General features: G+C 42.2%; 1 protein-coding gene across 1 annotated transcript in view; it reads left to right on the top strand.

The window, feature by feature from the left end:
* The window catches only part of SEMA5A (semaphorin 5A), a 509156-nt gene that overhangs the window by 472799 nt on the left and 11931 nt on the right, over positions 1-24426 (top strand). The window contains exons 17-21 of the mRNA XM_032135528.2: positions 6175-6400; positions 9711-9929; positions 18612-18782; positions 20884-21039; positions 22457-22504. Coding sequence (XP_031991419.1) covers positions 6175-6400; positions 9711-9929; positions 18612-18782; positions 20884-21039; positions 22457-22504 — 820 coding nt within the window. The remainder of the gene's footprint in view (positions 1-6174; positions 6401-9710; positions 9930-18611; positions 18783-20883; positions 21040-22456; positions 22505-24426) is intronic.

Below are 24426 nucleotides of genomic sequence, written 5' to 3'. Positions count from 1 at the left end.
ATCCAGTAATTTTAGATTGGATGCAAGACATTGTGAATTTAAACTGGTAGACACATTTTTGTCCTAAAAATTTGCCAAGGTTCTCTTTGAGGACATAATTTTAAGTCATGTAAAAACAGTTTGATGGTTTTGGTGCTTGCTTTTAGTCTTAGTTACTTGGGATCAAAGCCACATTTAGTCTGCAGTAATTTTTCCCCACTGTGGAAGCAAGGCCCCTTTTGGTATCCAACCAATGACCCTTGAATTATGAGGTCTTTTAGTTTTGCTCTTTGAAGCAAGCACTGTTCCTGGTCCTGTGTGGGTAACACACAGTGTTCCCTCTGATCATTTCAGGCAGATCTTTCCCTACTCCTGTGTAGTTTCTCACATGAACTTGCTGATTTTTTAAGTCAAAACCTCTGTTACCTGATTTGTACTCAATTGAAATAATGATGGGTGATTTTTGCACATCACTGGTATGTTCATTTTGTGCAACTTTCTCCTTTCCAATAATTTCAGCCACTTTGGCATTCTCCAGCTCCCAAATCTGTCTCCTCAGTCTCTAGCCTGTGCCTGGGTTTCTGCTCCCCATGCCATGGCCTGGGAACCTTCTCAAGGCTGTAGGTTGTGGCACTCATGGGTCTCCCCTAATTTGTCTCCCATTACTTAGTGATCACTGACCTTCATTGCCTGAAGTCCAGTACTTTAAGAACCATTATTTAATATAACTTTTTGTTATTTGGATAAAAGAGTTAATCCAGTTTCTGTTACTCCATATTGGTGGGAAGCAGAAGACACTCTGTGACCATATAATTTTGAATGCACCACATTCCTTTATATACCTTCCTTACTGGGTACAGCTAAACTAATTTCCAGAACTTCCAGTCAATCTTTGTTCTGTTTGCTACAGGCTCCTGGGAGCATGGTTCTACTTCCATGTAGATACTTGAGTGTTTTGGCTCTTTGCAAGCACAATTCAATTACTTTGTTATTTCTCTTATGTGAATTGCTTTCAGTCTCAGCAGGCCAAGCTTAGTTCCTGAAAGAAAACTTGATAAATGTATATGGAAACCATAAGTATTCCATATGAGAATAAATTTGGTTTACATATTCAGCTGTGGATGAGATGACTTTAAGGGTAATTTTTGTGCTTCACTCTGAGCATGTGGTATCAAAATCCTGCTTGGATTGTCTCCATCTCTCTACTTTACTTTCAATGTATGAAATATAAGATATTTTAATTTTCTCAAAGGAAAAGTAAACAGCAAAACAGGAGGTCCCACTTAACTATCTAAATCTGTTCCCAAAATGTATGCAAATTTCATCTCAATAGGCTTATCTGTTACTTAATCAATATGATTTATCCACTTACCAAATAGTGTTACTATGCTCAAGATTGGTAATATAAAATAAACATGACAAAGTTCTTGCTTTTGACAGTCTATTAGTGGATGCAGAATTATAAATAGGCACTTAAGCTTTAGGGAACTATGTGCTTTGATTCTCTAAATCAGGCCTATGGTGATGGGGGCCTGAATTAGAAGAGGCAATTAAGATGGAGAGGACAGAAGGAACACAGGAAGCCATGACTGTAGAACTTGGCATGGAAGTAAGGGAGAACCAGCAGTGTCTCCCAGGTTGCAGGATTAAACATTTAAATGGTGCTTTTATCATTGTTGACTGGAATACGTAATACATGGGGAACATATTTGGAGGAATTATTTATAATTGCTTTAGTAAGCATTCTTATCTCATATTTTCCACCAGAATATTAAGAACCTTAGGTGCCAAATCATAATAGTTAGTTTCCTGAAATCCTTTTCAAAATCATTTATCTCTTTAGTATTAAGTGCAGTGTTGTTAAAGTTCCATTTACATTTGGATAGTCACAGCAGCAGTTCTCTAGTAAATTGTAACATACATATTCAGTTAAGCCATATAAGTGATCACAATAGAATTAAATAACTTCATGATTTTGCTTATTAAGATAAAACAAATTGGCCATACCATTTCTCACCATTTCATAATTTGATACTTCAAGTGAATGTATCATAATTAAACGTCAAAAAGCACTTGAAAGGAGAAATTCTGAGTCTCGTGTTAAACTTTGAACCATGAGAAAATAAGAACATAAGAACAGACTGTTGTTGGAGGCTTAGATCTGAAGAGACTAAATTGATCTTTCTTAGCCGTGAGCTGCGCCCACCTCTGGGATCAACACACAGATGCCAATGCAGACACTTGAGCCAGCTTTCAAACACATTTGCCCCTCATACATTTCAAAAATTAAACTTCATCTCCATAGAAAGAATGAAGTTTGCAGTGTGGGAAACCTAAGAATTATTGGTGGTATCCTCTAAATCTGTTTATGAAGGCGCAGGATTTTACTAATTTATAGGTTATGCTGCATTTGCTAAGACCTAAAGACCAGCACTTTTCAAACAGAGGCCCATAAACTGCACGTGATTTTTGTTTGTTTGTTTGAGATGTAGTCTCACTCTGCTGCCCAGGCTGGAATGCAGTGTCACAATGTAGGCTCACTGCAACCTCCGCCTCCCAGGTTCAAGCAATTCTCATGCCTCAGCCTCCCGAGTAGCTGGGACTACAGGCACCCACCACCACGCCCAGCTATTTTTGTATTTTTAGTAGAGACGGGGTTTCACCATGTTGGCCAGGCTGGTCTCGAACTCCTGACCTCAGGTGATCCACCCACCTTGGCTTCCCAAAGTGCTGGGATTACAGATGTGAGCCACCACGCATGGCCAAGCTGCACATGTTTTGAGCCCATTTCAGCAAGGAGCTCCGGGATGCTTACCTGGCCAGGCTGGCTCAGGGTGAGGGAGGGAAGGGCAGTGGCATGTGACATTCTCAATCCAGAGGTGAGAGCATCCCCACACCAGAGGCACAGAGGGTCCAAGACAAGGGTTTATGGCTTTCCTGTCATGTGGTTTTCATTCCAAGTGAAAGAGATCACACATGTGTTGTGCCTGGCTTTTCACATGACTGGGTTAATGGCATTCATCGGGGCTTTTTCATTTAAGAGGCAGCATTCAAAAGATGCCATAATAAAAGATGCTATAAACACAAGAAAATGAAGTCATCTATCTTTCTAGTATTTGTTGATGTAGAGATCGTGTAGGCCGGGAGGAATGCCTAGAGAGTATTAAGTCAAAGAAACAGCGATGATCACTTTGCATATTTTCTGTTAAAAGCCTATGATGTCACAAAAATCCTGAGTGTTATCCGCTGTAAAAATAAATAAATAAATAAATAAATGCATTGTGAGTAAAGAAAGCTAATTAGAGTATTTAAAACAGTACAAAATAAAGATTGTATTAGGTTCCCAGGTAAAGTTGGTGGCATGGACACACAAGTTGCTTTCTATCCTACTGGAAACGTACTAATACAGTGTTAGAGGGGTTGGTTTTTCAAGGCATAAATGCGTGAAGTCAGAAAAAAAGAGAAAGAACCGTATTGTTTTTAAAAAGTAGAATCTGGAAATACATCGAAGCAGCATGAATTCACATCTAGCAGAGGAGAACTATGCAGAAGACAATGCTGCCCAGTCGTGTGATTCTTAGAAAGGCCTACTTGCAAGGCTAGCTGTTGATTGGCATCTGGGAATCTGGATTTCAGGAAGGTTTCTACCATTCCCAGATGGCCAGAGCGGCTCTCTGTGCTTAAATTGTCTGTACAAACAATGTGGTGTATACTGAAAGCCTCCTTGGGGGAATCTGGACTTTTGGTACATGCAAAGCAAGGATGCTTCTGCAACCAAACCCCAGTGACAACCCTGAGCACCAAGTCTCCAGTGAGCTTCCCTGGTAGACCAGCTTCCCTGTACATCATCACAACTAGCTGCTGGGAGACCTGAGCACATCCTTCGTGACTCCGCTGAGAGAGGACTCTTGGTTGTGCCGCCTGGCTTTGTCTGCACTTCTACCCCATGTGCATTTTCTCTTTGCTGATTTTGCTTTGTAGTCTTTTACTGTAATAAATTATAGCTGAGAATGCTGCTGCATACAGAGTCCTATGGATCCTGCTATCTAATCATAGAAACTGGAGTGATCTTGGGGACCCCCAGCACATACATGAGAAGAATCATCTCAGTTCACACCAGAGACCCCTCAGAGAGCTCAGAAATCTGCAGGCCCATTTTCTTTGTTAGTGGCAAAATAACACTGGGTGACTTCTGTTTAAGAAGTTGTCAGACCTCCATACCTCTCTCCCACTCCACCAAGGGGACTAGACCTGCTCTGTCCAGCAGATGCTAGGAAGCTTATTTTCTGGAGAGGAAAACAGAGCGTCTCTGGACCTCTGAGCACTGGGCTCAGTTAACTGGGTGCTTCAGAACTGAGAACGGCAGAGTAAGATAAGTGGCTGTCTACTGGACACTGAGAGTTCAGCCCTCTTCCTCCACTCGGCTCCCAGATCCTCCATGGCTCAGCCTCCAGCACCCAGACAGGCAAGACACTGGAGCAGTCTTCTCAGGGGTCTCTGAAGAGTCCAGCAGGAAAGGTTTAAGATTCTGACAAAGATTCTTAAATTCTGGTTAAAGATCTCAACCAGATCTGACCAGGTCTACAGACTTCTCTGTGCTCAGACCTTCCAGTTAAACTTTTTAGCCCTCCACTCTAAATCACAGCAGAAAACAAAGAATGTTCAGATCACAGAAGAAACAATCTAACAAGAAAGATAGAGATCCAAACAAGCAAAGGGAATTCAGCAATTAGAAGATACAGAAGCTACAGAGAACTACAACCTTGAAATAATTCATCAGAGTACTCAGTGTATTCAAATCATCAGTGTACTCAAATTGGAGAAAGTAGTGTGACCAAAAAAATAAGAATAGCATACAATAACAGGGAATAATCAAGAACCAAAAAAAAAAAAAAAGACACAAAAGGGCTTTTGGAAATTTAAAATGTAAAGTAGATAAGATGATTATTTCAATCATCGTTTTGGAAGATAAGGTTGAGGAAATCTTCCAGAAACTAGAGCAAAAGATGAAGATACGGAAGCTATGAGATAGAAGATGAGAAATGTAAAAAGGGATAAATGAGTTTACATCCAAAAGATAAGAGATGCAGCAAGAAAAGGGAGGGGGAGCATGAAATGAAGTAATCAAGAATATTTCTAAAACCAAAGGAATTTGTAGATTCAAAGGGTTTACCAAAAGGACCCAAATTCATGTTTAGCTCTGTGGAGATAAGTATCAAAATCTGCAACTGAAAGAGGCGGAGGAATGATAGAGCAATTTTTTTTTAATTTTATGATAAAGCTTAAGGAGTGATTTAATTCTTACTAATAAAATATTGTTAAAAATCTTTAATCCTGTGGCCACCACTAGGTGTATTATGTGTATGGGTTTCCCTCCAGTGAAACCCGTTGGTGTAAAATGGAGAAATTATGTCACACTGCATCCAAGGTCAACTACTGTATCCCTCCTGTTGGGCTCTGTGTCTGCAGCAATTGTATGTAGAATGCTTGTCAACTAAATCAGTAGGTGCTCCAGGCAGATTTTCATCATCTCCACCTGCCAGACCTCCAAAGTCACTGCATGTTCAGCTACCCAGGATCCTCCTACCTGTGGTTACAAGGGAGGTACCTGGGAGGGAGGGAGCAGAACTTACATTTTAGTGTACTCTCAGGAGAAGCTGAGAAGGGCCTTGAAGGTGTTAGCTGTGAGATGATGGGAAACCTTATATGTAAAAAAAGTCTCTTGCATGATTTTATCCTGTGGCTCCCCTACCACTCTAACACCTCACATCTGTGATCCCAGGTCCCAGATAAAACATCCGTTAATCTCAAACTGAATATTATGAAGTTTACAAATCAATCTTTTAAAGAAAATAACTAAACTTAACATCGGAATAATGGGTACTTTCAGCTACTCATTAAGTGAAAGGAAGATGATTTTTATGGGATCGGTGGGGTTGTTTCCCACAAGCAATTAAGTTTGTTGTCTCATTCCCACTGTTTACACAGGAGAGACTGTGCGGATTCCTTTTGGAGATGTCTGGAACACTGAGCATTCTGTTGAATGCCTAACGTGTTTTAGTCTGGTACAGTAGCTGTGAAGGTCTTAGGAGCTGGTGTTTTAGAGACCCTTATCTTTCCCTAAAGGAAAGGAGCCCTTCGTGAGGTTGCTGTGTTTACCTCGTATGGTAACACTCGTCTGTGCATTCTCCCCAGGAGTACCAGTCTTGCAACACCAACCCGTGTCCTGAGCTGAAGAAGACCACGCCCTGGACACCCTGGACGCCTGTCAACATCTCTGACAACGGCGGCCACTACGAGCAGCGATTCCGATACACATGCAAAGCCCGCCTGCCTGATCCGAATTTGCTGGAAGTGGGAAGACAGAGAATCGAAATGCGGTACTGTTCTAGTGATGGCACCAGTGGCTGCTCCACAGATGGTGAGTAGTGATTCCGTGGGGACTGACCCACTTCCATGGAAGGGCCTTTGATCTTATCTCTAAGGTCATAAACAGCAAGGGGGCATTTTTCTTTTTGGTTATTTATGGCTTAGCAGCCTTGAAAACAGTGATCCCTGTAGAGCACAACTGACTGTAGGGCAAATTGAAAGAAAAGAGCCTTACTGTAAGAAGTTAGATATTGAAGTGATACTATGAAATCAGGCCCCCAGATAACATTATATTTATTATAGACCCAGAATCATTTGTGTGAGATTTATTTAGTATCAGAAAATGTACTGGGGAAGCATCAGTGATCTTTCATACATCTTCTGGCACTGAAATGTAAGCTGAAAAAAGGTTTTTCTTTATTTATCCCAAAACTTCACAAAGGCTATGGAAGTGCATTTCTCTTTGTACCTATAAAAGGAGTTTTCTGTTTTTTAAATAGCACAGTGTGTCAGGATACTAGAATAGTCTTTGAAATCACTTTGCTCCTCATAATTGAGTAAATCCCTTGAATGCCATAGTAATAGCATGGAGAAAGCCCTGAGGCAGAAACCAGATCTGGCCTCTGCCTGGCCCTAACACCAAGTGGTCCTTTTACCTGGGGCAATTCACTTTCTCTCCCTAGAGCTCTGCTATCTCAACTGCAGAAAAAGGAATTGAGCCTGGTGGTCCTTAAGAGCTTGAGGCTTTGCTTTGTTCTTCATTTCTGTTTTTCAGTCTCCTCTAATTGGGCAAAATCTCTTCCAAAGGAAAAGATACCAATAGAAAAGGAAATAGATACTCATAGATGGGTCCTTGGTACACAGTTTGATGAGAACAGTGATTGTTATATCTTGTGGCCATTCTTAGATATGCCTTAGCATCTTTGCACAGGTGATTCTACCTTATTCTCCCAATATGAAATGACAGCCACCATTTATAGAGAAGGGGTCTTATACCCAGAGTGGATAGCCTGGACAAGTGCCACCGAGCTGGTGTGTTGCCAGGTTGGACAGAATTTATTGTGGGATAAATTCATGGAGGTTTGGTAGATCTCCTTGGTGTTGCCACAGGGAAGGCTCTGAGACAGTGTGGCTCTGCGTGACAGCCACCAGCTGCTCTCGTGTCACAGATCACCATGACTTCTCCTGGGAGCCGGTGAACAGCCTGGATGCCTAGAGGCCCAGGCGGTGCAGCAGAAGCCACTTGCTTTACAAGCCTGCTTCCTCATCCTATTGTTCTCACTGACATTAACTCTCTCCTCTCCTCACACCACTGCTCACTGTAGTTCGGTGATTACCCAAGCTCATTGTTCCTTGAAGCAAATAAAAAGAGTCTGCTTTCATTACAGTGTTTTATGTGAATAAACGTACAACTTAAACAAATACCACCCACCTAGAAAAATGGGTAACAAAATAATAGTCACTCTTTTTAATTTTGTAAACTCTTCCTGTATTTAGAAGAGAAGGTATGTGATGGAATACCAAGAGAAAGATAACTGAGGACTTAAATACGCACATTTTATAAAGGATGATCTTGTGACCTCCACCTAGGGTGGTGAGATGAAGCACAAAATTTAAATGCAAGTTTCAGTTATCTTTTAGAAGTTTTTTTCTAGTACAAGTATATCCCATGAATCCTTTTCAGGATAAGTATATCCCACATAACTTTTTAAATGACTAAGCCCCATGAAATGTTTTGGTTTTTGTTTGTTTGTTTGTTGAGACAGGGTCTTGCTCTGTTGCCCATGCTGGAGTACTGTGGTGTAATCATGGCTCAACCTCCCTCCCCTAGCTCCCCACCCCTGGCAGGCCCTGGTGTGTGGTGTTCCCCTCCCAGTGTCCAGGTGTTCTCATTGTTCAGTTCCCACTTATGAGTGAGAACATGCAGTGTTTGTTTTTTCGTTCTCGTGTTAGTTTGCTGAGGATGATAGTTTCCAGATTCATCCATGTCCCTGCAAAGGACATGAACTCATCCTTTTTTATGACTGCATAGTATTCCATGGTGTATATGTGCCACATTTTCTTTATCTAGTCTATCATCGATGGGCACTTGGCCAGGTTTCAAGTCTTTGCCATTGTGAATAGTGCCTCCATAAACATACGTGCGCATAGAGTTTTATCCTGTATCTTAATGGCTTTGAGTTCTCATGACCATCTCACATTTTGGTATTGATATCTTGAAAACACAAAATGGGACTCATTTTCCTCTGACCACATAAAATGAGGCTTGATTTGTGCATAGTTTTTCTTTATTGAGTCACCGCAGAACACTAATTTGTCACAGAAAGACACTTCTAATTCAATTTCTCTGAAGAGTATCCTGCCATCCTTTCAGAAACAGATTTTCTAAGTAAACAACAGAGTTGCTTAACAACACTGAGAGCTGTTGGCACACTTGTCTTCTGAGCACACTTCCCTAGAACTTTACTGCATACTTTTAGAGTTATTTGTTAAAGCTTATGTCACATTGCCTACATTTGAGAAAAGTATTGAATATTTTTTAGTATTGTGAGTGGGAAGACATTTTCAGAAAATTTTGACTGTGGCTAATTACATGACTTAACAAGTGAAAGTGCTCACTGTACGCATCACCCACAATATGTCCTCAAAGCCTGTTGGCTGTGATTCCTGCCACAGCAACTCCCCACTCAACCCACAGCCCACCTGCTGCTGCTGCCGCCTCTCTTGGCTCCTTGGGAAACACATTTTGTTAGGTAGTGTGCTCTTAACTTCATAGAAACATTTGGCAAAGTCACTCAGTGCTGTGTTCAGTTCTAGGGCATGAGTTCCACCGAGCAGACAGGAGTTTCTCTGGCCTGTGATCCAGAAGCAGTTGACTTGGCCCCTTTCACCAGCATTAATTCACCTTTGAAAGGTTAACGGCTGAAAGAATAGGTTTAGAAAATGTCTGAATTATGTTTCCCTTCTTCCAGATGGAGGTCCTTGAGGGCAGGCTCTACCCATTGTATCTGAGGGCAGTTTGTTGTAGAATTCCCAAGGGAAGTGAGAAAGTTGTATTTTCTTTGTAAGAAGTGTCTTCAAAAAGTAAATGAACTACCTATATAGAATCTATTATTTACTGTGTAAAGGTTCACCACATTCACATGGAGTTCTTAATTTCAACCTTATTTCATAGTAACTTGAGAGATAAGAGGCTGTCCCATCACTGATTTTTGGCTACTGAAGTGTAAAAAGCGCTCAACGGAATGTGAGAGGGTAGTTCTAGAAATAAGGCAGACAGCAGATACAGAATGAAAGTCAGCATGGACTGTGCTTCCTCTGAAACTTGTAACAGAATCACACTTCACCTGTTTCCTTGGCAGGGCTTTCTGGGGATTTCCTGCGTGCTGGGAGATACTCTGCCCACACAGTCAACGGGGCTTGGTCAGCCTGGACATCGTGGTCACAGTGCAGCCGTGACTGCAGCAGGGGCATTCGGAACCGGAAGCGTGTTTGCAACAACCCCGAACCCAAGTATGGGGGAATGCCTTGCCTTGGCCCATCTCTGGAATACCAGGAATGCAACATTTTGCCCTGCCCAGGTAAGCGGATTGTGTAATCTACAAAACATCTGAAAACTCAAGGGCCTTGGAGAGTCTTCTAATTGACCAGGCCTCACGCAGCTCCCTGGCTTCATGTTTGAGATCTGTGTTCTTAATAAATGTCTTGGCTATGTATGGTTGCTCGTGCTGGTAATCCCAGCACTTTGTCAGGCCAGAGAGGGGGAATCACTTGAGCCTAAGAGCTCAAGCCTGGGCAATATAGGCAGACCTCATCCCTACGAAAAATACAAAAATTATCCAAGTATGGCAGTGCACGCCTGTAGTCCCAGTTATTCTGGAGGCTGAGTTGGGAGGATTTCTGGAGTCCAGGAGATCAAGACCGCAGTGAGCCATGATCAGGCCACTGCACTCCACTCTAGGTGACAGAGACCTTGTCTCAAAAGTAAACAAACAAACAAATAAATAAATGTCTTGTGTGATGTCATCACCTGTTGGATTAGCCCAGAGTGGAAAAAGGAAAAAAAAAGAAACCCCTTCTCTCCAGCAGACCTGAAACCAAATCCTAAATCATTCCAAGCAGTATTAAGACCCTTCTCTCAGCCCTCCTTTCAGACAAGCATGTGGCTTTAGTTGTCCATATAAAAAGATCTGATAGGCCGGGCCACAGTGGGACCTCCCTGGGCCCTGGGCACATTTGTCTGCCCCAATGCATTGGGGAAAGACAAATACCATCTAGGCTAGATTGTGTTCATGTTTTTTTCTTCTGATTGTAAAAGGAATTAAAACTTTCCTATGAGCTACTCGAAGGATATGGACTCTAGTTGTTGTGCCTGATGGAAAAGCCGGCCTTTCTAATGTGGTCTGAAATATCTGGGGCTTTGGAGTGACCATCAGCTCCTTCTGGAGGCTGATCCCTTCCCGGGCCACTGATGGACGCAGCCCTCCCCGACATGGCCTCCATGTACCATCAGGTGGTCATCCAGGGTCACGGGTATCAAACGTGCAACTTCTGGACCCTGGGCCTGCCAAGCCAGTTCTTGGTCCCCACATCTTCTGTCATAAAGGGTCTACCTCATTAATTAAGTCCTCCAAAGATGCAAACTCTTCTCTCCTGTGGGCCTAGCAGAGCTGTTTGTCTGGCTCTTCTTCCTGAGGCCTGGCTTTTCATTACACTGAATTCCCAAGCAAGCACAGAGTCATGAAAATGAGCCAAAAGAGCCCCCGCCCAGGGCTTTTGCTCTGACAATGCCGGAAATGCTCCTCCATCTTTCCCTTTAATATTCAAACCCCTGTTTCTGCCTTTCTCCTGCCACAGCTCAGGGTCCCTAGCACCTAAAACACTTCTACCAAAGCTTCCCACTTCCTGCTCTCCTGTCTAGAACCCACGGAAAGTCTTCAGCCCACACGTCATGGCCATCCCGAGGGCTGATCTGTGACTGGGGAGGCTGCCTTGACTTTTATCTGAAGCTCCATGAGGACAGGGATGCCTGGCATGGTCTCACTCATGGCAGCAACCTCAGCTCCCAACAGGGGCCTGGCACATACTAGAAATACCCTTCAGGGATTATTTGTTAATAATGAGGAGATAAAGAGTTGGTTAACTGATCTTTCTTCATTCATGTCATTTCTCAGGAAACATTTTTGAGTAACCGACTGTGTACTGTTTACAGGGTATACACAGATGCAGTGCTATGATCCAGGTCAGAAAGAAACTTAGAGTTGAGGGAGGATGCATCCTGGGAGCAGTGTCAACCCAGTATGGTCACTGGCTACTGAGTTTATGACAACCAGGTGCAGTGGCCATATCCACCAAGGAGCCAGCCCCTTGGTGGATTTCACCAAGGAGAAATCATGGCAGCCACAGCAAGCAGACTGCCTTTAAGCTGGGTCTTGAGAGACAGAAAGGAGTTGGTGAAATTGACAAGCAGAGATGGGAAATTGGGAGGAAGGCTCATTCCGAAGGTGGATACAACATTTTTAAAGGCATAGAATATTAACATATTTCTAGTAGATACAACTTTCTGAGTTCTTACACCAAGAAACTGGCTTGTAGCAGATACTCAATGAACATTCATAGGATTGGGTGCTTGGAAGGGTGGATAATGGATGGATGAATGGATAGATGAATACCCATGTAGATAACACTGAAAATATATAGTTTCCAGATTTGTAGCTGAGGCTCCCAATAACGTTTCTGCTCTTATCAGCTGCCTGGCTCCTCCTAGGGTGTCTCTGCTTGAATTTCTCCAGCCTCAGGAGACTCCTCTGCCCACCCAGCTTTCCCAGCGAGCTGATGCTGAGAGGCTGGGAAAGGTCACTGAACTGTTCTTTCCCACAGCCCCAGTAGAAGGAGGCCTCCTCTGGGGGCTGAGAGGAATCCTGTGGGCAAGCTCACTAGATTCGGGTCCATGCTATAAACTGGAACAGGGGCAGACGTCATGGGAATATCAGGGTCCCTCCACCCACCCTTGTCTCCCTGGGCTCCAGACCCTATCCTTGTTGCCATGGGTAGGATGTGCAGATTCCTGCAGACACTTGGATGTTGTCCTAGTGCACAAGTACAAAGGGTCACCACTCATCTCAGAGACACTCTGTTAACATGATCTGTTGGTTGCTCTCATTTTAGTTGATTTGGTGGTCAAGTCAATACCATGTATACATAACTTTAATATGTTGAAATAACTCTGTCCTCATTTTTGCCTTAAAAGCCAAGATTCTGCAGTGTTGTGGAGTTATTCAGAGTGGCCCATGTCACCTTGCACTAGGCAGTGGGTGAGTCAGGGCTGAGTGGTGCTTCCCCTGCCTGGGAAATTCCTAAACATATGATAGGGCATGACCCAGCAGGGAGGGTTGGAAGTGCTAGGGGTGTGAATGCTGAGCTGCACAGTCACCAGGAAGCCAGTTAGAGGCCGATTCCTGTCTCACACAGGATACTCTCCCCTGTGAATGTACTCTTCTTTAACCCTTTTGGGTTCATAGTGGACAACTACAAATGGACAGTGTATTTTATTTAAAAACACGTTTTCTCATTAAAATTAAATATGAAAATAAATCAGCCAGGCACGGAGGCTCACACTTGTAATCCCAGCACTTTAGGAGGTCGAGTTGGGTAGATCACTTGTGGTCAGGAGTTTGAGACCAGCTTGGCCTCAAACATGGTAAAACCTTGTTCCTACTAAAAAGACAAAAATTAGCCTGGCATGGTAGCATGTACCTGTAATCCCAGCTACTTAGGAGGTTGAGGCAGAAGAATTGCTTGAGCCCAGGAGGTGGAGTTTGCAATGAGCTGAGATTATGCCACTGCACTGCAGCCTGGGTGACAGAGTGAGATTCTGTCTCAAAATAAAAATAAAATAAACTAGAGAATATAAAAATACATTTTAAATTAATCAATGAAAAATTTTACCTCTGAGACTAATGTGTATAATAAACTATAATAAGGTTTCTAAGTCAAGCTCATGCTGAAATAATCATTTTTTCACCTTCTGTGGGTCCATCTAACTAGTACCTTCACCTACATAATTTACACCAGCATTGAGAAAGAGCTAATTATTTCTCCTTCACTCCTTTTCCTCAATGCATATTTTATTTAGCCTTAAAGACTCCAGACCTTGACCTACAAAGGTACAGACAGCAGATTTTTTTTTTGTTGCTAAGTAATGTTCAGCTAAGAGGAAAGCAACCTCAGAGTTTGGCTTATACCCCGTAAAACCTAATGAAGTAAACACAAACTCTTTTCACCAGACTTAACTGAGATGGTTCTGTTTTGTATTTTGCAAACAATAATTCTATGGGGGAAGGAACACTAAATCTAATGGAGGGACAGACTCTTTGAATCAAAAGAATAATTCTGGCAGTTGTGTGTCCTATAGATAAATCTCTTAGGCATCTCTGGTGTGCTCAGAACCCTCTCTTCCTGTGCATTCTTGGAGTCCTTGAGTCCATACTTTGAAGTGGAGCCAGGCAGGGGGCAGTTGGTGCTGGAAGTTTCTGCTTAGATATCCTTAGGAGCAGAGAGCACAGCTGTCCTGCAGTGCAAACCTATGTAGTCCAGACCTCAGTGTGCTGGAGAATCAATACCACATTTGCCCATGTCCTGAGAGACTGAGTGAAGGGCTTCACATGTCTGATCACACACAGGAAGCCTGTTGAGCAAACCTTAGTTACTTAGTTTTTACTTTGCTATTTCGATCTCTGGCAATTGTACATTGATTACTGCCATTGTTTTTAATCTTACTGTAGTGGGTGGAATATTTAGCTAGAATCTCTACAACAAGACTGTTATCCTCTTCTATCAAGTTACTTCATGTATAAATTTCATTTTATCAAAAATAATTTCCTAAAATTAATTGCTTTGATTCCTTGAAAGAAACATGGATCTGAGCTTGAGTTTGTTTGTCTGATCTTCCCATGAACCAGTATTTCTTGAGCTAAATTGAGTGGCGATTCAAGCCATGAGGAGATTCCTATGTGATTTTTAGCAACATGGGAGGAGTTATGGGAAGCCCTAACCTGTGCTTGTGTGTTGGGTTCTGTGCTCACCCTGCCAGTGTTCCAGCCCCAGCTTCCCACTCACTTGCCCAGGACCTAACCTCGCTAAGCTTCAAGTCATTCATTTCTGGAACAACCCCCAGGGCAGTTGTGAGGACGGTGATGGAATATTGAATGAGTTTATTATTTTAATTATTATTATTACTAATGTTATTTTTTTAGTCCAGTATAGTTCACATAGCAGGGGAAAAAAAAATCTATTTTAGTGGCTCAGCCTCACTTCGGCCCCTGACATGCTGTGCCTTCCACAGTGGCTTACATTTGTTTTGTTTTCTTGGCCCTGCAACTTTCTACTTCCCCACCAGGTTGTACAGGCTCCCTCGCGGTGAAGACTATTTCATTAAGATTTGTATTCTGAAATGTCTATTTTAGAAATGCTTTGGCCTTTCTAATATGAATTGTTAGTACAACAATCAATATCCTACATCACGGCTCTATGATGTAGGTTGAAACCTGTAACATAAAGACAGGGTCAAGAGGACAGAAAGCAAGCACTGCATTAGAATTGGTCTGGAGACATAGGGCAATTACAGACTAAGCAACTTCCGGACAGAGTAAGGAAGTGGTTCCAGGCCTCCTTTGAGTTCCCTCTGTACTAGAAACATCCATTTCCCCAGTTCTTTGACTGTTGAAATTGGTGGAGGTAGAGTGTGATCTTGTGATTTGAACTCCCAAGTGGGAATGTTTCAGCAACTGGATTCTGTTCCAAATGCTCTCTTAAACGGTTATTCAAACAACAGCTCCATTCTCTCTGTTTAACAATAAATGATCCTGTACCAGGAGAATTTACCATGATACCAGATGGACAGTTGGTGTATGTGTAGGAGAGGATTTATTACACTAGATCCCATACACATTGGCTTACATGTTGGTAGAAATGCGGAAAGGAATAAATATTGTTTGAAATATCACAGGATATATTATGTACATCAGCTTCCTGGTGTGAGATCATTAGATGTTGCATGATTATGGAACCATTGAAATGAGTGCATTTAGTCTCTGTTTTTATTTTTGTTTTTGCTTTGGTAAGAACACAACATAAAATCTACCTACTTAACAGATTTTTGAGTGCACAATACGGTATTGTTAAGTATAGGTATACAACGATGTATAGTAGATCTCTAGATCTTACTCATTTTGAATAACTGGAAGTTTATACCAGCTATACAACAATTCCCCACTTCCCTCTCCCCCAGTCCCTGGCAACCACCATTTTACTCTCTGCTTCTATGAGTTTGACTATTTTAGATACCTGATCTAAGTGGAATTATGTATTATTTGTCTTTCTGTGTCTGGCTCGTTTCACATAGCATAATGTCCTCCCCTATGTTCATCCGTGTTGTTGCATGTGGCAGGATCTCATTTTTTAAGGTTGAATAATATTTCATTGTATGTACCTACCACATTTGCTTTATCCATTCATCTCTTGATGGACATTTACGTTGTTTTGAAATTTTGGTTATTGTGAGAAATGCTGCAGTGAACATGAGAATGCAAATGTATCTCAGAGATCCTAATTTCAGTTTTTTTGACATATACCCAGGATTGGGATTGCTAGATCTTACAGTAATTCTATTTTTATTTTTTTATTTTGTGATGGAGTCTCGCTGTGTCACCCAGGCTGGAGCGCATTGGCGCCATCTCAGCTCACTGCAACGTCCGCCTCACAGGTTCCTGCGATTCTGCTGCCTCAGCCTCCTGAGTAGTGAGGGTGACAGATGTGCACCACCATGCCCAGCTAATTTTTGTATTTTTAGTGGAGACAGGGTTTCACCATGTTGGCCAGGCTGGAACTCCTGGCCTCAGGTGATGTGCCTGTCTTGGCTTCCCAAAATGTTGGGAATACAGGCGTGAGCTACCACGCCCGGCCTCTGTTTTTAATTTTTTGAGGACCCTCCACATTGTTTTCCAAGGCAGCTGCACCATTGTACATTCCCACCAACAGTGTATAAGGGCTCCAATTTCTCCACATCCTCACCAACACTGATCTTTTGTTTTTTGGATAATAGCCATTTTGGCAGGTGTGAGGTGATACATCATTGTGGTTTTGATTTGCATTTCCTGTTGATTCATGATGCTGAGCATCTTTTCACATACTTGTCGGCCATTCATCTGCAGGTTTATCATACTGCCTGTAATATTAGCAATAAAAAAGGCAGGCATGTGTTTTCCTAGAACTTTAAAAATTAAAAAAAAAACTCTCTCCCATATCTATTCTCACCGAAGGAAGCACTTGCTAACATGTATGGACAGAGGCCAGGGATCTACAGAACATATGGTTGGTTGTACATCAGGCCCTGACACAATCTAGGGCACACATTGGACCCTTCTGAGTCCTGAGCTGCCTTGTGCGCATTTAGACAGCCAAGATCTAAGATACTTGCCATTACTATAAGTCACAATGACTTGTTTTTGCCTTGGTGTATGGGGCATGCAAGGGTACTCATTGATGCCAAGCTCCAATTTAGGTTACAAACAGAAAAAAACTGTCAGCAAGTGCTTCCTTCAGTGAGAATAGATATGGGAGATAGTTTTTTTTTTTTAATTTTTAAAGTTCTAGGAAAACACATGCCTGCCTTTTTTAATTGCTAATATTACAGCCAGTATCAAATACTTGATCAATTCCTCTAGCTGTCTGATATACTGTATAACTTTTAGGGAAAATACTGTTGAATTCTGCAAGTTTGTGTAAACTATTGAATCAAAAAATTTCCAGTTAGATTGCAAACTTATTTCTAAATTGGGTTCAAATATTTTTGTTTTCTTTTTACTTTCTGCAAATTAGAATGTCATAAAGATGATATTTTTGCTCTGGTTTCTCAAAAATGCTTTCTTTTTACCTTTGCCAATATCTAAAAAGAAACATTACACCATAATGATGTAATACATCATGACAGGTGTATTAAAATACAATCTAAGTTATTCTAGCTAAAACAATCTTATACCCTGAATGATTCTGGCATCCTCTTGCTCCTGTTCCTTTGTGTAGGCTACAAAGAATGTTAAAATATCATACTCTCTACATATAGCAATAGTGAGTCTCTCCTCAGCTTTTTAATTGAGTTAGCTGTGGTTATGATTGGTGCTTAACCCCAGATTAGGATCTAATACCTTGTTTGACAAAGTCCTTTAGCTTTGTCCTGGGACTCAGCAATAACAAGGAAGGTCTGGCTAGCAAGAGAGAGGCACAGTCAGGAGTTAGCTAAACAGAAAATCATATTTGACATTGTCACAAGCCCAAGCCAACATGAGGTCTTGGTTTTAGCAAGATCAGCTAATAAAGGACTGAGTCTTAAAGTCTCCCAGATTCAGGTGGGCCACCTGACCCCAGCATTCAGCAGGGGTCCTGTAGTCCACTACAGGTACCAAGAGCCTAGCCTAAAGAATTCAGGAGGCTAACTTGAGCAGGCAGAGACATGTGCTGGGTTATGAGCTGCCATGGAAATGGTTAGTCAAGAAACCAGTTCGGCCTAACATGCCCATTGTAAAACTGCACTCTTAATATCTAACCCGACATATGGCTGCAGATTTTCAGATTCCTCTCTGTAGTCATTTAAACATAGTGTCAAGTCTGTGTGGCTGTACTTAATTTGGTCATTCTGTGCCTGAATTTACAGAGCATTCTTCAGTTACCTTCCTCATGGGACCTGTTAGCTTTTCTCTATCCCACTGTCAGGGAGTAAACCATAATCCAATTAGTAAAGGAGCTGGTGACTTGAACTACTTACCTTGGCTTTAAGTCTTGTCTGGCTAGTTAGATGGCAAAGGTGAGAGCTGGCTGGGGCTTTACATCAATAACCGTACAAGGTAGTTCATGGTTGTTCTCAGGGGCTGGAATTACTATGACACCTCTTGCATTCTGCTGTCATGCTTGTACTTAGATACGATAGATTTAGAAATGTTTTCTGAAAGAATGAATAAAGGAACTGAAAAAGTGTAGGGAAGAATCTGTAAAACTGGATCTGTCACCAAGAGGAAGACTCCAAATGCAGCCCTGCGAGGGGTCAGAAGCCTCGTTGCTATGTGCGCTGATGCGCTGAAGCCTTCCTGGAGTGCCGATTCCATTTTGTTTCCCTTACTAAACAGAATCCACTTAGCTTCCATTTAGTAACTCTTTCGCTTGGTTGGGATTGGATTATAGAAGAGCTGTGACACTGTGTTTCTTCACAGTGGATGGCGTGTGGTCTTGCTGGTCCCCCTGGACAAAATGTTCAGCAACATGCGGCAGTGGACACTATATGAGGACCCGCTCTTGCTCCAATCCAGCCCCGGCCTATGGAGGGGACATCTGCCTGGGGCTGCACACAGAAGAGGCACTCTGCAACACGCAGCCCTGCCCAGGTAAGCGGCACCTCACCTACTGCACAGCTTTCGGACAAATTGGCCTCTTTTCTTAATGGATAAATGGTGTAATTGATGATACTGCATCACAGTAAGTACTGAAAGTGGGGGTGGACAAGTTAACAACATGCTATTATCCTTGAAGTGACTTTAAAACATAGCATCTATAATAAAATAGTTCTCACTGTGCTATAGATTCAGAACTCGTGTTCAAAGCCTTTAGCCCAGCAATGGGAGAGTGCTAAAGGCTTCAAACACGAGTTCTGAATCTATGGCATGTTACAACACCCAATCTCCCTAATTAGGAAACATCCCAATTTATTCTTGACTTTGCTAATTAACACTAGTGACCCACAGGTGACACCTTGCTGTGTTGAGAGAAAGTCCAAGGAAAGGTGGGACTTTCCACCTTTCGTCCGTGTTTCCAAGAACACGTTCCAAGACCGTTTGTGTTTCCAAGAATGAACATTTGCCGTGCCCCCCATGCAGTCTGGAGGTCTGAGTGGGGAAATCGCCTGCAGCCTTTTTGTCTCAAAACCAGCCTGGGTGCAGCCACGTGTCTTCCAAAGATCTCCAGACCTGTGTTTCAGGAATGACTTCTAAAATGTGACAAGGGGACACTATGCACTCTTGCAGGATGCTTCATCCATGGTCAATGGGCTGTAATTTAGAGGTAGTGCAATTAAAGGAAAGAAAAAGCATGACATGAAATCAGTAAGCGGAGGAGCACAGCAAACAGCAGAAACTGGTGATAGCAAAGCATTCTTAAAGCCAATAGCCTAATAACAGAGTCCGAGGTTTTGTTGTTGAAAATCAGGGCGGAGAGCAGGGAGCACCACTGTGAAGTGCACCTCATAGGAGCCAGCCTTGGGCCCGTGGGTGTGGGAGCTCCTTGCTCCAAGCTCCCTGTGGCTGATGTAGGTGCCTGGGGCCTCCACCACCACCACCACCACCACATCAGAAATAGCTTGGTTTACTGACATGAAGGAACCACCTGGAATGAAAATGAACTATTCTTTTCTTGGTCTAACTCTGACATTGAAACACACACTTTTTTTTAGCTTGCTCCTGCACATCTTTCTAGAAGGTTCTATGTATATTGAAAAGGGCCTTGAAGCCAGATTCTCACTGTCATTCCAAAAACTGGCACTTTCTGCATTTCTAAGGAAACATTGTACCCTTTAACTGGAGCAAGGCACAAGTTTGATTTTCAAATTTTCCCTGCCACTACAAAGTGGATGCTTCCATTTAAAAAGGGGAAAAAAAGCAAACTGCATAGAAAAATGCCTTTTTATCCTGATTAAAATTCCATAAACAATATCCAGAGTTTACTTTTTTAACTTTCTTACTTATATAGGAGTGTTACTCCTTTCTTTTCACACATTTGTGAATTTCACAAATCCTAGTAAATCTTCCACTTTGGGGTGAAGCATCCTTTCAATGCCCCTCTTTTGGCCTTGATCCAAGGCTTATGCATTGACCTTATCTCTTCAGAGACAGCGAACATGAGATAAAATGAATTCTACCTCAAGGGTAGCCTGACTTTGGCATGTTGACTCTGTGGAACTGTTTTTATAACAGAAGAGAAAGTAATCGTGTAGCTTCAGACTCCCTTTCAGCAACCCAGGACTCTCATGAGCATGGAATTATTTCTCTCGCCTGAGCGCAGAAGAAGGTGGAGAATTTTCAGGAATGTTTCAGGAAAGCATTTGAGGTTCTTTGAGGGGAGCATTACCCATAGCAAAATGGCATCTGCATCGATGACTTACGTGCCACCGCTGCTGATGGTCCGCACACACCTGAGTCTCCTGGATTCACTTATTGAGCATCTAAATACAATTACTTTATAATGTTAAAATAATGTTTATTTTAAGCTCATGATATCTGGTCAAATATATAACAGCGCAGGCACTTTTATTCATCCTCGTGTGTACTGTATGCACTAGATCTGTTAAATGATACAACTACATCTTACTGATGCACAGAATCATTAAAAACATGCTATGGAATCTGGAAATCACATATGTAACTTGCCAGTGAGTCCAGGATGATTGAGCTTACTGGCCATTCTGCCTCATCTCCCCTCTTCTGGTCTCTGCAGAGAGCTGGTCGGAGTGGTCAGACTGGTCTGAGTGTGAAGCCTCTGGCGTCCAAGTCCGTGCCCGTCAGTGCATCCTCCTGTTCCCCATGGGCAGCCAGTGCTCCGGGAACACCACAGAGAGCCGGCCATGTGTGTTTGACTCTAATTTCATCCCAGGTAAGAGCAGAGGTATTTATCAGTAAGAACAAAATCATTTCCCACATGGAGAGAGAAAATGATTCATAGGTCAGAGTTTTATTTGGCTTATTTGGTGAAATAGAGATGATTCCATCAAGCCCCATGGTTTCAAGGTGTTTCAAATGTAGGTCTATAGATAACTGCAGATTTAAACATGAATTCAGTTCATGAATTTAAGATTTCATAGGCAAAGTGTCTTTTGCAGTTTATCAACTATAATACAATCAGAAGACTGCTCAAAAATGAAAATATTTGGTTATTATTAAATATGATTTGGTTATTTGGTTATTTTAATATTAGGTTAAATGTTTAGGCAGTGCTCGCTGTGTATGCACTGGCACACAGAGAAAAAGCACCATTCTCTTTATGCTATCTTTAATATACTTGAGAAGGTAGAAATGCATCATTATTCTCCTGTCGCAGAAGAGGTTGGCCCTCATTCAACCAGCTTTTCATGGTAAAGTCAATGTGTAGTTGTTGGTGATGATAGCTGATCACTTGTTGCATGCGCTGCTATACGAATGCATAGATCATTGCACATATGTCCACTGTATGCCTTAGGACTGTTAGGTGGACCAGCCTCTTACAAATAAATAGTAGAGTTGAATTCTATGAGCCAGTTTTCTTTGTTTTCTTTCGTCTGTGCAAAAGATACTGTTTTAGAGAAAATTAGTATACCATACCTCAATCATGTACGGCACAGAACTATAAGACTGGTTGTTATTGTTTTCCTTTTTAACAATAGACATATTTTTAATTCTTGTTGTCTAACAAAAATCCGTACAGGAAAGAATGGTGTTTCTAGACTACCGAGTGATATTTTATCCTCGGGAGTTAAAACATGTATGAGGTGTGGCCTCTCTCTGCATCCTGCTGTGGGTTTCATGTGTGGCATGCCAAGAGCATCAGTGGCCTCCTGAAGAGGGACTTCACTTGTTCTGGAGATGTCCTTGAGCTCTGGTGAATGGGCCCTCCCTCTGCCGGGAAGGTGACAACACTGGCTTTGATGGAACAAGTCTCAGAAGCAGGAATACCACAGGAGTACTCTGTGTGTTGGGCGGGGGCTGTGGGGTGGGGGTGGGGGGGTTCTCCCCTGGCAAGACACCTTGTAATGGAAAATGAGCACATTCCCTGCTTTCAACCTGAGAGACCATAGCATTATCTTTCTGTGATAAATGAATCTCATCTCTTCCCAGTCAAGGTGTCTGGCCAAATCCATATCAGGTTGGTTAAAACAAGCAAAGAAATAAGTAGAATTTTTCTGATAATTAATCAAGCTTTTGAAACTTTGTGTCACATAAAATTCAGAATCATTAGACAAACATACATGAAGCATGAATGTGGACTGTCTTCTCAACACCTTTTACACATTGTGATTCGACTTTTCTTTTTCCAGAAGTATCTGTAGCAAGATCCAGTAGCGTAGAAGAGAAAAGGTGTGGAGGTACGTTATTCCTTTTAAGTAGTTGTAATAGATGTACTGATATATTCTAATCGTTTCCCTCCCTGCATGTTTTCTATAATTTGTCTGCCTCTTGGCGCATTGATGTAGGTGCCAAGCGTCTACAGTTCTTCATGTAACACCTCTGGACATAGAGAAGGGTTTTGGAACTCAGCAGTTTTTAGATGTTAGAAGGGTATGTGGGGCCTTTACTCTATATTACGTGACACCTGCACAGGGCCTGGGGTTGTTCTACAACCAATCTCCTTAACAATGCTGCTGTGAGATGATGTTGAAAAAAGTGAAGATGCTAAGGGTCTTCCTAGAAGTTCTGGTCAGGTCTACAGAAAATGGGTCAGGTCAGTGACATTTTAATGCCAGATGACTGATGAAACATTACTTTTCAGAGATTTTGCACTTCAGAATTATAGAAAAGGAACGGTGCTTATGTATTTAATCTGCATTTTATAAATGGAGAGAGACCATGAGGCTCAGAGGGATGATGTCACTGGCCCAAGTGCACACATGGAATTCAGCCAGTGGGATCCAGTGTGAGTTTTGAACCCAAAGCACTGTAGCAAAAAGAGCCCTGACAATAAGTATCCAAAAGCATTGTGTTCAGGAGGCTCGAGCCACAGTAGCCCTGGTTAAGTAACACTGTTGGACAACACCCAGGGTCCAGGACTGTCTGCTGCCATCAAGGACAGTGTAGGTCAAGAGTGGAGCAGAGTTTATAAGTGTTCCCATTCTCAGGGAGGCCATGCAGAGCCTGAGGCTCAAACAAACAGCTGATGCCTCAGCAGAGCTGGCTAGATATTTGTGCCTGCTGCCAGATGTGTGCAGTTCACTTTCCTCCCGCTGAGCCTCACTGAGTTACCCTGTGGAAGACCTTCAAGGGCCTTAAGAACCCAGGAGAACCTGGTGCAAAGCCCATCGCTGCTCTAAAAATACTACTTCTGTGTGTCTGAACCAGCTGTGCCTAATGGCTGCACAAGCCTTGAGGTGCTATTGGTTAAATCACACATGAAGTTGAACTATTCTGAGATATTCAGAATGGAATTTTTTTTAGATCTTTAGGCTGCTGGCACTGGCACAGGCAGTTTAGATGAATCTTATTGTAGGGCCAATAGTTGAAAACAGTTACCTAGCAAGGATGTTTTTGACAACATAGGCATCTTCATTTATTTATTTTTTTTCATTTTGTTGAAAGTCAATCAAACTTTGTACAGGAAATTAGCCAATTGAACCAACAGGGTAGTTGGTCTGTATTCCATCTTTACTGATCAAAATCAACAGCAGAAAATCATATTCAAAGGAAAGAAACTACAGTAAGCACATTCAGAACAAATTTAATGGGCACTGCTTTCCCCATGCAGGAAATCAGAAGAAATTTAATTGGCACTACTTTCCCCATGCAGAAAAATGTGCTTCAATTGAAATTTTTCATCTTAGAGAGCTATTTTTAGTTGCATGAGATACAAAGACTATGGAATCATCATAAAGATGTCAGCTGGCCCCAGCCTTTCCCAGGCACCTGCTGGAATGATTCATTTGACCAATGACACAGTATCTGCATATAGAGACTATCGTGCATCTTCCCTATGTTATAATGAAACATGAGTTATCAGTGCGGCAGGAAGTATTTCCGTCGGTACAAGGCATTGACCCTGAGAGTGCTAACAGCTCTCTCAGAGAGAGAAGTAAGAACTTGTGTGAAATCAGCTCTTGCTTATCTAAGTATAGCTTCAGTGTTACAGTTAAAGTCCCAGTGGCTGCTGGTGGAATGTCCCCTGGATACTTTATCTGCCTGTCCCAGGTTGGGAGTTCTCCAGCCCTAGAGGCTTCAAGACAGAGTCAGGAAAGGCCAAAGATTCTGAAATCATTGACCAACTAAGCTGGAAGTGAAAAGTTGAGGTGGTTGTCAG

The sequence above is a fragment of the Hylobates moloch genome, unplaced genomic scaffold (assembly GCF_009828535.3).
Source record: "Hylobates moloch isolate HMO894 unplaced genomic scaffold, HMol_V3 SCAFFOLD_17, whole genome shotgun sequence".
In the NCBI taxonomy this organism is placed as follows: domain Eukaryota; kingdom Metazoa; phylum Chordata; class Mammalia; order Primates; family Hylobatidae; genus Hylobates; species Hylobates moloch.
Note: the sequence above shows the minus strand (reverse complement) of the source record. Positions and strands in the feature narration are given on the sequence as shown.